The sequence below is a fragment of the Papio anubis genome, chromosome 17, assembly GCF_008728515.1.
Source record: "Papio anubis isolate 15944 chromosome 17, Panubis1.0, whole genome shotgun sequence".
Taxonomy (NCBI): Eukaryota; Metazoa; Chordata; class Mammalia; order Primates; family Cercopithecidae; genus Papio; species Papio anubis.
Window position 1 is genome coordinate 73,339,249 of NC_044992.1, and position 13,306 is coordinate 73,352,554.

At 54.2% G+C, this 13,306-nt stretch overlaps 1 protein-coding gene across 1 annotated transcript; it reads right to left on the minus strand.

Moving 5' to 3' along the window:
* Positions 1–344: 344 nt before the first annotated feature.
* ARHGDIA (Rho GDP dissociation inhibitor alpha) lies at positions 345–4,028 on the minus strand. Its single transcript, XM_003913572.4, has 6 exons — positions 3,910–4,028; positions 2,357–2,573; positions 2,158–2,241; positions 1,950–2,026; positions 1,805–1,868; positions 345–1,707 (listed from the first exon to the last, which is right to left on the minus strand). The coding sequence occupies exons 2-6, from the start codon at positions 2,544–2,546 to the stop codon at positions 1,508–1,510; spliced, it is 615 nt and encodes a 204-aa protein (XP_003913621.1). The 5' UTR covers positions 2,547–2,573; positions 3,910–4,028; the 3' UTR covers positions 345–1,507.
* Between the last annotated feature and the right edge of the window lie 9,278 nt (positions 4,029–13,306).

Sequence of the window (13,306 nt, forward strand, 5' to 3'; positions counted from 1 at the left end):
GACACCCCGGAGCCCAGCCAGGGAATCAAGCAGCTCTCCCTCTGGCAGCATCCGAGCTGCACAGGCCAGGCCTGCCTCCCCATTCCCTCGGCAGGGACCGGCAGCCGCAGCCACGGTCTTCTGCGCTGTTCTAGACTGTGCTGCCTAGGGCTGGTGTCGCTGGGCGTCATTCTTTTCTTCCCAGATAGTTGCAAGGGGTCCAGCAGCCACAGCACTTCAAGGGGGCCCTGCCCCTCCCTTCCCATTACCCCACCAGGGTCATCTTCCCTTTTGTCTCCTAAAGCCTGTCAGGCAGCAGAGCAGCTAGGCCCTCCCCTGCCAGACCCTGAAAATGCCAAGCAGTAGACAGCCCTGGCTCCTTCAGGAGCATTTATTTCCCGGTCAGAAAAGGAGAAGCAGGGACAGGTGCCTCTGCCTGAGCCTGGCAGACACAACATGAAGACCAGGGACGGGGTCGGGGAGGCACAGGAGACAGCTCTCAGCAATGTGTGCACTTGGTCCCTTGTTTGTTCTTGGCTGGGTCAGGGAGGGCCTGCTGGGGGTGGTGGCACCGAGTGCCTGGGGAAACAGGCGGCAGGCCAGCGGCCCAGGGACAGCGCGGACGGAGGCAATAAATACTGATGGCCAGGCAGGGCTCCTGGCTGGGCCCAGGTGGGGTGAGGCTGTCCATTGACGGCTCTCTAGGGGGTGGGTTCTGGGCGCTGTTCTGAGACAGAAAAGGCAGAGGCAGGACAACACCCAGCCTCCTGGATGGTACTGAGGTGACTTGAGTTTTGGCAATTTGGCTTTCCCCAAGCCGCTGGAGCCATCTCCACAGTCCTGGCCATGGGAGGGGGCAGGCTGGCCAGGCACTGGTGGGCTGGGGAGCAGCAGCAGCACACCCCACATGTCCCTGGGTCACTGGGTTTGCCACCGGGGAGGGGACGGGGAGGCCACATGCTCATGCAGACACAGGGAGTTAGAGGCTAGTGAGGCCCCACGGCACACTCCACATGTTAAGGCATCATGGTTAGACGGGACCGACAGCGACAAAGGGGCTGGCCAGGGAGCAGCAGGGCTGGAGGATGGCCCGGCCCCCACAAGACCCTGCATCCCACACCCCAGCTCCACCACGGAGCAGCAAACGCACACGTCCGGGGCAACCACGGGGCCTGGAGAATGGCTGCTCCGCTCCTTCCTTAAGCCAGGCCTCAGGTGTGACAGGGAGATAGAACCTGGGGGGCACGGAAACGGCAGCAGAGGCCTGGCTGGGGCCTCTCTCCCCCACAGCACAGGCAGAAGCAGCAACGAGACACAAGACCACCGAGGAGGCTGGGCCTGTGGGCGGGGGAGGGTCGAGGAGGGGGGTCGGAGGCACTCGGTTGAGCCAGGCCAGGGAGGCGGACCAGGGTGGGAGGGGCACGGAGGGCCTGTCAGCACTTTGGTATGGGGAGGGGAGGGGCTGGGGGGACACATCCGCCTGTCCGTCGTCCGTCCGTCCGTCTGCCCTGCCTGCCTCTGGCTGGGCTCAGTCCTTCCAGTCCTTCTTGATGGTGAGATTCCACTCCCAGGACAGGTGGTCGGTCTTGTCGTCGTCTGTGAAGCGGGACTTGATGCTGTAGCTGCCCCGGGCCAGCATACCCTTGGGTGCCTCCTCCACGGGGGTCAGGAACTCGTACTCCTCGGCCCGGGGCCCATAGCTGCCTACCATGTAGTCAGTCTTGTCAACTGTGGCACAAGGAAGAGGGCGGTCAGCGGCCCTGCCTCCCCGCTGGGCAGCACGCACCCAAACGGCCCCCTCCGCCCTGCCCGGGGCCCCACTCACTCTTGACGCCTTTCCTGTACGTGTGCTGGATGTACTTCATGCCGGACACGATCTCTCTGTTAACCTGCAGGACCCGAAGCCGAGATCAGGGAAGGTCGGCCCCAGTCCCGCCTCCCTTCCCTGGCCACAGCAGCCGATCGCTTACCCGGAAAGAGATTTTTATCCGGTACTCTACACCCTCTTTCAGCACAAACGACTGCTTCTTGAAGCTCTCCAGGTCACCTGTTGGGGGGACCTCTCCTTCAGTGACTGCCCAGCAGCCCCGCGCCCCCAGCCCTGCGCGGCCCCTTGGCTGCACTTCCCGAGATCCCCACCAGGGGCCGCCCGAACCCCCGCAGCCGCAGGGCGCTCACCTGTCAGGTCCAGCTCCAGGGGGCCCGGGGCCGAGCTGCACACCAGGGTCAGGCCAGTCACGACGACGTTGGGGACGTTGGGGTCTGGGGAGTGACAGGAGGTGAGGGCCTCACCCCCGCCAGTGGAAGCAGGGGCTGGGGAGCGGCAAGACAGCTGGAGTGCACGAGTGGTCACCGGGCTCCCGCAGCCCAGACTCACCTGCCGAAACGGCCACGCGGCCCAGCAGGGCCTCCTTGTACTTTCGCAGGCTCTCGTCGTCCTTGTCCAGCTCCTGGATCTCCTGGATGCTCTTCTGGGCCGGGGGCTTGTAGTTGACCGAGTGCTCATCTTCCTCGTTCTCTGCTGCAATCTGGGCCAGCTGCTCGGCTGTGGGCTCCTGCTCAGCCATGCTCACGCTTAGCCTGGGTCAGGACACCTGTGGGCGGGACGGTGGCAGGCCTTGGACCTGGATCCCCAACGGAAGCGCACTTTCTGAACAGAAGCGTGGACTGCAGCCAGAGCTCCAAAAGGGCTCCAAGGGGGCCACCCTCGCTCCTCTCCTCCGCCCAACTCCTCCTCAGGGGCATCCTCTGGGGCAGTGTGAGGTGCCCCCACGCCAGGTATAACATCGGAGACAAAATGGGAACTGCAGCCGGCCCTGGGGAGGGAGGGCACACCTCCCCCTCCACGATGGAGGAGGCAGCAGCCCCCGGCATGCGTGGGGCGGGGCTAGCAGGCCCCAGACCCAACTGGCAGGGCCCACACTAAAGCCTCTCTTATGGGCTTGCTGCTCCTGAGCTGCCCAGGCCCTTGCCCTACCGGGTAACGGGGCTGGCTATCCCTCAGTAGGGATGCTCCTCTGGCCGTGCTAGTCACATGTAAACCTGTGTGGTCGGCTCATCCTCATCCTTCAAACAGGATGCCCCTGGAGCTCGGATGCTAGAGGCAGCCAGAACACCGCAGGGAGCCAACGGGGCACGGGGATCCTAAGTATCTCCGGTTTCTCTACAATTGTGTGAGTCTGTGACCTACACTTGGGAGCTACCACAGCCGCTCAGCACCGTCGGGCCCTCTTGTAGATCGGGAGCCAGGAGTGCCCGGGGCAGCACTGACCCGGCAGGGACCCGAGCGCGGGAATGTCAGGCTCAGATTCTTCCCGGCAGCGTGGGAGGTGGATCAGGGAGCAGCCCACCCGGGACGCCCAGGCTGGGGTCTAGGCCGCCCTGCTTCCTCCAGGCGCTGGGGCCTCTGCGCCGCGCAAGGGTGGCCGCAGGCGCCGGGATCCTAGGGCGCGGCCCGCACTTCCGCAGGGCCCGCAATCCGCGCCGGGCGTGGCCCGGGCGCTGGGGGAGGCCGCGCCCCAATCCCCGCGTCGCCCCGGAACGCGATGGACCGCGGCTGCCGGCCCGGCGTCCCCCGCGTCCCCAGGGAGGGGTCCTCCGGTCTGGCCCGGGCCCCACGCGCTTCGGCGGCCATGAAAGAAGCTCAGGGGCGCTCGGGCGGGGCTCGCAGTCCCCTGGCCCCCGCCGCCCCTCCGGCCTGGGTCCCGCACGTGGGTCCGGGGCCGCCACCGCCCGGTCCCGCCCCGGCCCCGCCCTGACCCGCGCCGCCCTGGTCCGCTGTCACCGCGCCCCCGCCCGCCGAGACCCCGCTGCGGGCTCAGGGCGGGGCGCGAACAAAGGCGGAAGCCCCTACCCAGGCGCCCCCCGCCTCCGCCGGCGCCGCCGGTCCCCGCCCCGGCCCGCCGCCTCCGCCCCGCCACGGCCACTCACCGGAGGGTTCGGCCGCGCGGCTCAGGCTCCCTCCCGCACTAAATGACGAACGTCGTCGGCCGCCCCGCCCGCCCTGCCTGTCACTTCCGGGGTCACGAGACTTCCGCTCGCTCGGGCGGGGAAGACCAGGGCGCATGCGCGGCGCGCGGGTGGCCGGGGGCACGGCGTCGCCATCTTGCGGCCGGGCCTCGTGGGCGCGTTCCGCGTGGGTTCTGGAGTCGTCACCTTCCACCCCGAGCCCTGGCAGTGGTCACCTCTGTAAGCCAGGGCACTTCCCCCACGCGAGCCCAGGGCGCCCGCGCCCAGGAGGCGAGGTCCCGTCCCGCCTCTCGCCGCTGTCCAACCCGCGCCCACTGCAGGCCTGCGGCGGCCGCGTGGGCTTTGGAAGCCCGCGCAGGTGCAGTGCCCTGCCCTCCCCGGCCCAGTCGGTCTTACTGCGACTCTTGTTTCGGGGCCTTGTTATCTAGTCCCGGGCCTTCGGGGAGGTAACGGGCACGGGGATTAAGTTCTCGTTAAACATGGGCGAGTGCGCCGGCGCGCGGGCCGCTCCAGAGCCTTGGTGTCTCCCGTGGAAGGACAGGGCTTTGGGACAAGGAGGAGCCCCTTGCACGCCCACGCCCCGTGGAAAGCTCGTGGTGGGCGAGGGCGCAGCCGGGGCTTTTTTCTCCAGGTTGAGACAGAATTCATGCGCAACTCGCGCGGCTACTTGGCGCAGGCACAGCTGCAGAGACCCTAGTATCCCTCAGGAATCTCGCGACTCCTCAGGACCAGAAGGCAGAGACCTCCTGGCACCGTGAGCAAATGAGGGGCTTCCTTAGCCTGGGCTTCACCGCAGACGCTCAGTTCCCCACTCCACTTGTTCCGAGATTTCACACATTCGCCCACAAGGACCGTGTTGAAGCATCGGGAACGGCCGCATAACGTGGGTGGCCTGGCCCAGCTGTAGTGCTCGCACCCAGCCCTGTGCTCTCCACTACTGGAGGCCAAGCCCCTAAAGGCCCTGCACCAGACACTGGGTGGGACGCTGCCCCCACGTCCAGCCCGCAGCACTTGTTAGGACTGTGGACTCGTTAGCGTGGACTCCTCTTTTTATTTATTATTTTTTTGAGACGTAGTCTCTGTGTGTCACCCAGGCTTGAGTACAATGGCACAATCTCGGCTCACTGCAACCTCCACCTCTCAGGTTCAAGCAATTCTCCTGCCTCAGCCTCCCGAGTAGTTAGGACTACAGGCGTGAACCAACATGCCCAGCTAATTTTTGTATTTTTAGTAGAGACAGGGTTTCACCACATTGGCCAAGCTGGTCTCGAACTCCTGACCTCAGGTGATCCACCCGCCTCAGCCTCCCAAAGTGCTGGGATTACAGGTGTGAGCCACCACGCCTGGCCACCCCACCTCTTTTAATCACTCTTGAGCTCCAAGCAGACAGGGCCCTGTCTGGCCCATACTGCCAGGCTTCTGGCAGGGAACCCAGGCTGTCCAAGAGAAGCAGAGACCACGCGCACACACGCTGCTTTGTTCGGACACATAAATGAACACAGGAGGGCATTTTTGGGAGCCACTCTGCCCAGCCCCAAATTCTTTTGAGCTATTTTCAGTTGATGCCTGCTCCCACCACCCACACCCTACACCCTGTCCCAGGCAATCACAGTCCTGCTTTTAGTATCTATAAACTTGCCTCTGATGGACACTTCACATAAATGACAATTATACTGTGTAATGTTTTTGAGGCTCACTCATGTTTTAGAGAGTATTTTATCCTTTTAAGATAAAATAATTTTATTTTAAATTATTGTGGGTATACATTTTGTTTGTAACCATTCCAGTTGGCAAACATTTGGATGGTTTCTTTTTTGTGCATTATGAATAATGCCACCATAAGCATTTAGGAACTTTTTTTTTTTTTTTTTTTTTTTGAGACGGAGTCTCGCTCTGTCACCCAGGCTGGAGTGCAGTGGCCGGATCTCAGCTCACTGCAAGCTCCACCTCCCAGGTTTACGCCATTCTCCTGCCTCAGCCTCCCGAGTAGCTGGGACTACAGGCGCCCGCTACCTCGCCCGGCTAGTTTTTTGTATTTTTAGTAGAGACGGGGTTTCACCATGTTAGCCAGGATGGTCTCGATCTCCTGACCTTATGATCCGCCCGTCTCGGCCTCCCAAAGTGCTGGAATTACAGGCTTGAGCCACCGCGCCCGGCCGCATTTAGGAACATTATAAACCATTATAAACATTGCATTAAGCCTTTTCATGAACATGTGCTTTCATTTCTCTTGGGTAGATTCCTGAGTGGAAGTCCCCAAATGTTTCCCAATGTAGGTGTGCCACTTTGCACCCCCTGGCAACGCCGGGCTGCTCCAGGTGGCCACAGGCATGGCAACACCTGCTGTGCTCAATCCCAGCTGTACGAATGTGAAGCAGTGTCGTGTCACACTGTGGGTTGCACCTGCATTTCCCTGATGAGTCTTCCTGGGCAGAAACCTATTTAAATCTTTCCTCATTTTTAATTGGGCTGTCTGAGTTATGAGTACTCACATATCCTATATACAGTCCTTTATCAGATATATGAGATGGGGCGCTGTAGCTCACACCTGTAATCCCAGCACTTTGGGAGACTGAGGCGGATCACCTGAGGCCAGGAGTTCGAGACCAGCCTGGCCAACATAGTGAAACACAATCGCTACCAAAAATACAAAAATTAGCCGGATGTGGTGGCGCACGCCTGTAGTCCCAGCTATTCGGGAGGCTGAGGCAGGAGAATTGCTTGATCCCAGAAGGCAGAGGCTGCAGTGAGTGGAGATCACACCATTGCACTCCAGCCTGGGCAACAAGAGCAAAACTCAGTCTCCAAAAAAAAAAAAAAAAAGATATGTGATTTGCAGACATTTTATGTGGTTTGTCTTTCATTTTCTTAATGATGTCTTCTAAGGGGCAAAACCTTTTATTCTAGTGAAGTAGTTTTTTTCCACATGGCTCATGCCTTTGCTATCCTGAGAACTCCTGAGCTGAGGAAGGCGGATCACTTGAGCCCTTGGTGTCAAGCTGCAGTCAGCTATGATTGTACCACTGCACTCCAGCCTGGGTGACAGAGACCCTATCTCAAAAACAAACTCTTAGCCCAACTGGATATTGTAAAGATTTTACCTCGTATTTTCTTCTGTGACCTTCTGCTATATTTTATGCTTGTTGACACTTAGATCTACAGTCCATATTTTTTAGGTTAACTTTTGCATACGGAGTGAACATCTTTTCTGTGTGTAGGAACATCCACCTGTCCTGGCACCTCTTGTTGAGAAACTGCGATTTCCCCCAGTGCAGTGCCTCACCGTCTTTGTTGAAAATTTATTCACCATAGGCTGGGCACGGTGGCTCACGCCTGTAATCCCAGCACTTTGGGAGGCCGAGGAGGGTGGATTACATGAGGTCAGGAGTTTAAGACCAGCCTGGCCAACATGGTGAAGTGTGGTCTCTACTAAAAAATATAAAACTAGCCAGGCATGGTGGCGCATGCCTGTAATCCTAGCTACTCGGGAGGCTGCGGCAAGAGAATTGCTTGAAACCGGGAGGCAGAAGTTGCAGTGAGTCGAGATTGTGCCATTGCACTCCAGCCTGGGTGACAAGAGCAAAACTCTGTCTCCAAAAAAAAAAAACCAAAAAAAGGCCGAGCGCGGTGGCTCACACCTGTAATCCCAGCATGTTGGGAGGCTGAGGCAGATGGATCACAAGGTCAGGAGATAGAGACCATCCTGGCTAACATGGTGAAACCCCATCTCTACTAAAAATACAAAAAATTAGCTGGGCATGGTGGCAGGCACCTGTAGTCCCAGCTACTTGGGAGGCTGAGGCAGGATGATGGTGTGAAACAGGGAGGCAGAGCTTGCAGTGAGCTGAGATCGCACCACTGCACTCCAGCCTGGGCGACAGAGCGAGACTCCGTCTCAAAAAAAAAAAAAGAGGCTGGGAGCGGTGGCTTAAGCCTGTAATCCCAGCACTTTGGGAGGCGGAGACGGGTGGATCACGAGGTCAGGAGATTGAGACCATCCTGGCTAATACAGTGAAACCCCGTCTCTACTAAAAAATACAAAAAAAACTAGCCGGGCGAGGTGGCGGGCGCCTATAGTCCCAGCTACTCGGAAGTCTGAGGCAGGAGAATGGCGTGAACCCGGGAGGCGGAGCTCCCAGTAAGCCGAGATCCCGCCACTGCACTCCAGCCTGGGTGACAGAGCGAGACTCCGTCTCAAAAAAAAAAAAAAAAAAAAGACCCTGTTTCAAAATAAAAAATTGTTTTGACTACTCTAGGTCCTATAAATGTCCACATAACTTTAGACTTATATTTTATTAATACAAATTTTAATTTCTATAAAAAGGCCTGGGAAAAGGAATTTGATAGGAATTCTGTTGACTCTATAGAACAATCTGGGGAGAACTACCAACTTAACAATACTGTATCTCCCAAACCATAAAAGTGGAAATTTAGCTCAGTATTTTAGCTTTCAGTGCACAAGTCTGGCACTTTATTGTTAAATTTGTTCCTAAGTATTTTAGTCTCTCTAGTACTGTGTGATTGGAATTTTCTTTTTTTTTTTTTTTTTTTGAGACGGAGTCTCGCGCTGTGTCACCCAGGCTGGAGTGCAGTGGCGCGTTCTCGGCTCACTGCAAGCTCCGCCTCCCAGGTTCAGGCCATTCTCCTGCCTCAGCCTCCGAGTAGCTGGGACTACAGGCGCCCGCCACCACGCCCGGCTAGTTTTTTTGTATTTTTAGTAGAGACGGGGTTTCACCATGTTAGCCAGGATGGTCTCGATCTCCTGACCTCGTGATCCGCCCGCCTCGGCCTCCCAAAGTGCTGGGATTACAGGCTTGAGCCACCGCACCCGGCCTGGAATTTTCTTAATGTCATTTTTGGCTTGTTGGTTGCTAATATATAAAATACAACTGATTTATATGTTGATTTTATATCCTGCAACCCTGAAAACTCACTGGTCTGTAAGATTCTTCAAAATTTTGTACACATAGTGCCAGGCATGGTGGCTCATGCCTGTAATCCCAGCACTTTAGGAGGCCAAGGCGGGCGGATCACCTGAGGTCAGGAGTTCAAGACCAGCGTGGCAAACATGGTAAAAATCCCATCTCTACTAAAAATACAAAATTAGCCGGGCGTGATGGGAGATGCCTGTAATCCCAGATTACAGGGAGGCTAAGGCAGAAGAATTGCTTGAACCCAGGAGGCGGATGTTGCAGTGAGTTGAGATGGCACCATTGCACTCCAGCCTCAGCAGCAGAGAGACCCTGTCTCTCAAAAAAAAAAAACCCAAAAGACACACACACAGACATATGTCTTTGCCAATGCTATGTCCTAGAATGATGGCATCACATTATTTTAACTGACTTTCTTGCATCACTGGAACTTTTAAAATAATTTTGTTTTTTAAAAACCTTTTTTCTTTTTGAGATGGAGTGCAATGGCACGATCTTGGCTCACTGCAAGCTCCACCTCCCGGGTTCAAGCGATTCTCCTGCCTCAGCCTCCTCAGTAGCTTGGGACTACAGGCACGTGCCACCATGCCCAGCTAATTTTTGTATTTTTAGTAGAGACGGGGTTTCACCATTGTGGCCAGGATGGTTTCGATCTCTTGACCTTGTGATCTGCCGGCCTCAGCCTCCCAAAGTGCTGGGATTACAGGCATGAGCCACCACACGCGGCCGAAACTTTTTAAGATAGGATCTATGTTGTTCGAGCTGGATTCAAATTCCTGGGCTAAAGTGATCCTCCTACCTCAGCCTCCCAGGTAGCTGGGACTATAGGCATGTACTACTTTGTCCAGCTTCCAGCTTTTTCCATGTTTGTGAACTGCCTATTCATGTTCTTGGTGGTAATTGTTTCCCAAGGTTCTGTTTGAGTTTGTGAGACTGTCTGATTTACAGAAGTTTTTGTTTTTTGGGTCTTGCTCTGTCATCCAGGCAGTACAGCGGCACAATCTTGGCTCCTGGCAGCCTCGACCTCTGGAGCTCACGGGATCCTCCCACCTCATCCTCCCAAGTAGTTGGGACCACAGGTGGCACCACCATGCCCAGTTAATTTTTTTTTTTTTTTAATGTTACAGCAATGAGTCTGGGTACTTTTTGTATTTTTTTTGTAGAGATGGGTTTTGCCATGTTGCCCAGGTTGGTGACTTACAGAAGTTTAAAAAGTCCTTACTGGCCGGGCGCGGTGGCTCAAGCCTGTAATCCCAGCACTTTGGGAGGCCGAGACGGGCGGATCACGAGGTCAGGAGATCGAGACCATCCTGGCTAACCCGGTGAAACCCCGTCTCTAGTAAAAAAATACAAAAAAATAGCCGGGCGAGGTGGCGAGCGTCTGTAGTCCCAGCTACTCGGGAGGCTGAGGCAGGAGAATGGCGTAAACCCGGGAGGCGGAGCTTGCAGTGAGCCGAGATCTGGCCACTGCACTCCAGGCTGGGCGACAGAGCGAGACTCTGTCTCAAAAAAAATAAAAAAATAAAAAAATAAAAAAAAAATAAAAATAAAAAGTCCTTACTGTCCTGCAAAGATAGGGACTCTTCTTTTTTACCTAACAATACCATGAACACACCCACCAAAACTGACAATGCTTTCTGACATCTAATAGTCTCTGCTCAATTTTTCCCAAGTTTCTTCTTCTTGCAATCGTGTCCCCACATCAGGGTCTGGACAGAGGCCACGCTGTGCACTGGGAGGCCACTGCCTCCATTTCCTCTTCTGTGCTTCGTGCCACTCAGGTGTTGAGGAGCAGGTGTTTTGCTGACAATGTCCTGTGTTCTGGATTTGCTGGGCTGATCCCTCCGGTGTCCTGTGAACCCTCTCCCATCCTCTGCCCTTCTTAGGCAGGATGAGCCCAGTTCGAGTTGTAGAGGCAGTGCTGGGGGCCTTCTGCTGCTTCACCTCATTGGACTTGTCTTCTGGTCCTACCTGTAGTGAGGTATGGTTGGTTTTGGGAAGCTGGGCTGGTCCGGTCCACCCATTATCAGTGGCCTCCTCAACTGTCGTCGTCAATTTTCACTGTTTCTCACATGCATCATTTTATTGGGCACTGCAAAATGCTGATTTTCTAATTTTGGGATTTTTTTGAGAAAGTCTTGCTCTTTTGCCTGGGCTGGAGTGCAGGGGCACACTCGTGGCTCACTGCAACCTCCGCCTCCTGGGTTCAAGTGATTCTCATGCCTGGGCCTCCCAAAGTGTTGGGGTTACGGGCGTGAGTCACCGTGCCTGGCCTGATTTTCTAATTATTTCTGTATTTCTTAGCTGGAGTTCTTTATGTTTTTTAAAAAGGACCCCCTGTCATCAATTGTTGCCCCAAAATTAAATACTTCATACAGAAAAGACAGATGCCTGATTCTTCCTTTTATTTCCCAAGTTTTGTAAGTCAGTGCCCTCACGACTTCCAAGGCAAACATGGGGTTTCTTCCTTAAGCAGCAGCATCACCTCTTGGATGCTGATATTTTCAAACAAGCTAAAAAAAAGGAATCTGAAGTCTTAAGATATCATTGAGAGTAACTTGAATTACTTATGAAGGATTTATATACTAAATATACGCTCACATCAATTTTCATATATAGATATTAATTTACAAGTAATTAACATGCTACCACATTTTATAATTCACTTCAATAATGTGTAGAGATGACACAAAAATTAACTCTAGCCTACCTTAGGCTACATGATCACAGACAAGCTGATGTAATTAAAATGAAAAGATTTATTTCCTGGTACTTTCATGGCTTTATTTTTACATTAAAATCTTTCATGATGTATTATTTATTGCTATCTTTCACCAAATGGTTGGCCAGTCAATCCCAGGGCGACTTCTTAATAATAACAGCTAATACATGTAAACCATAAACATTGATGAAAATTATACACCCTCATATAAATTTCATTATAACATACATAAATTACAAAAGAAAGAAAAAGTCAACAAGGATATGGGGGAAGCCAAAAGGAATACAAACAAATGAACCTAACTATGTACAAATTATGCAAATCACATAATTTGCAGCAGGAGGTGGAAAGAAAGAAAGGAACTCATCTAGGCAACTTTTGAAACCAGTACTGTAGACGCTACAGGTCAAACACAAAAACAACAGTGCACAATTAAGGAAGGTGCCCTCCATAGTGACTGTGCCTCCTGGGGGCACAGGTTGAACAGTTCACCTACAGCACTGACATGGCATAAGTGAATGTCGTGTCAATCTGAGAGCCAGGTTTACCCGTCACAGGAAGAAACTACACATAAGGAAAGGGGCAGGTGAGACAGGAACAGTAGGAACTGGACAGCTACAGAAACCAACGGGGGTAAATGCATAAGCACGTGTCACAGATCCACTTCCCAGCTCTGTCCCAGGAGGGCCCAGAAGCAACAAGCACAGCCAGTGCCCAGGTCTTGGTTGCTAAATCCCAGTCTCCAGTGAGGGAGGGCTCCCTGGAGAAGTAGCTGGGTCCAGAGCTGGGACAAGGAAAACCGAAGACATCCCAAAATAAGGAAGTGCTTAAATAAGGATGGGGCACAGGAGACAATCTCCAGGAGCTCCCAGTGGCCAAAGCATGACAGTATCAGATTACGACTCACAGACTCAAACATCCCTTGAGTTCATACTGATATACACATCTAAAGAAATAAATGGTAGGTCAGGCGCAGTGGCTCATGCCTGCAATCCTAGCACTTTGGGAGGCCAAGGCGGGCGGATCACTTGAGCTCGAGAATTTGAGACCAGCCTGAGCAACATGAGGAAACCCCATCTCTACAAGAAATACAAAAACTTAGCTGTGCATGGTGGTGAGCACCTGTGGTTCTAGCTACTCGGGAGGCTGAGATGGAAGGACCACTTGAGTCCGGGAGGTCGAGGCTGCAGTGAGCCATGATTGAGCCACTGCACTGCAGCCTGAGCGACAGAGCAAGACCCTGTCTCAGAAAAAAAAAGCTGGAGAAGGGACTGCTCTTTCTTAGAGATGAATTCTAATTAATAAACGTCAAAGGAATGAGGAAAATGCAAAAATCACCTTTGAAAACTAAGTTAATAATTACTGCATTGCAAGACCCACCAGTGGATGCTGAAATCGGTGGGTAGGCTGGGTGCGGTGGCTCACGCCTGTAATCCTAGCACCTTGGGAGGCCGAGGTGGGTGGATTGCCTGAGCTCAGGAGTTCAAGACCGGCCTGGGCAACATGGTGAAACCCCGTCTCTACTAAAAATACAAAAAAATTACCTGGGCATGGTGGTGTGTGCCTGTAATCCCAGCTGCTTGGGAGGCTGAGGTGGGAATTGCTTGAAGCTGGGAGGCGGAGGTTGCAGTGAGCTGAGATTGTGCCACTGCACTCCAGCCTGGGTAACAGAGTGAGACTCCATCTCAAAAAAAAAAAAAAAATT

Coding starts and splice junctions, on each gene's coding strand:
- ARHGDIA (XM_003913572.4), bottom strand. CDS start 2,546: ATGGCTGAGCAGGAGCCCACAGCCGAGCAGCTGGCCCAGATTGCAGCA. Junction 2,027..2,157: donor CCTGGAGCTGGACCTGACAG/GTGAGCGCCCTG, acceptor TCCCCCCAACAG/GTGACCTGGAGAGCTTCAAG. Junction 1,869..1,949: donor GGATAAAAATCTCTTTCCGG/GTAAGCGATCGG, acceptor CGGGTCCTGCAG/GTTAACAGAGAGATCGTGTC.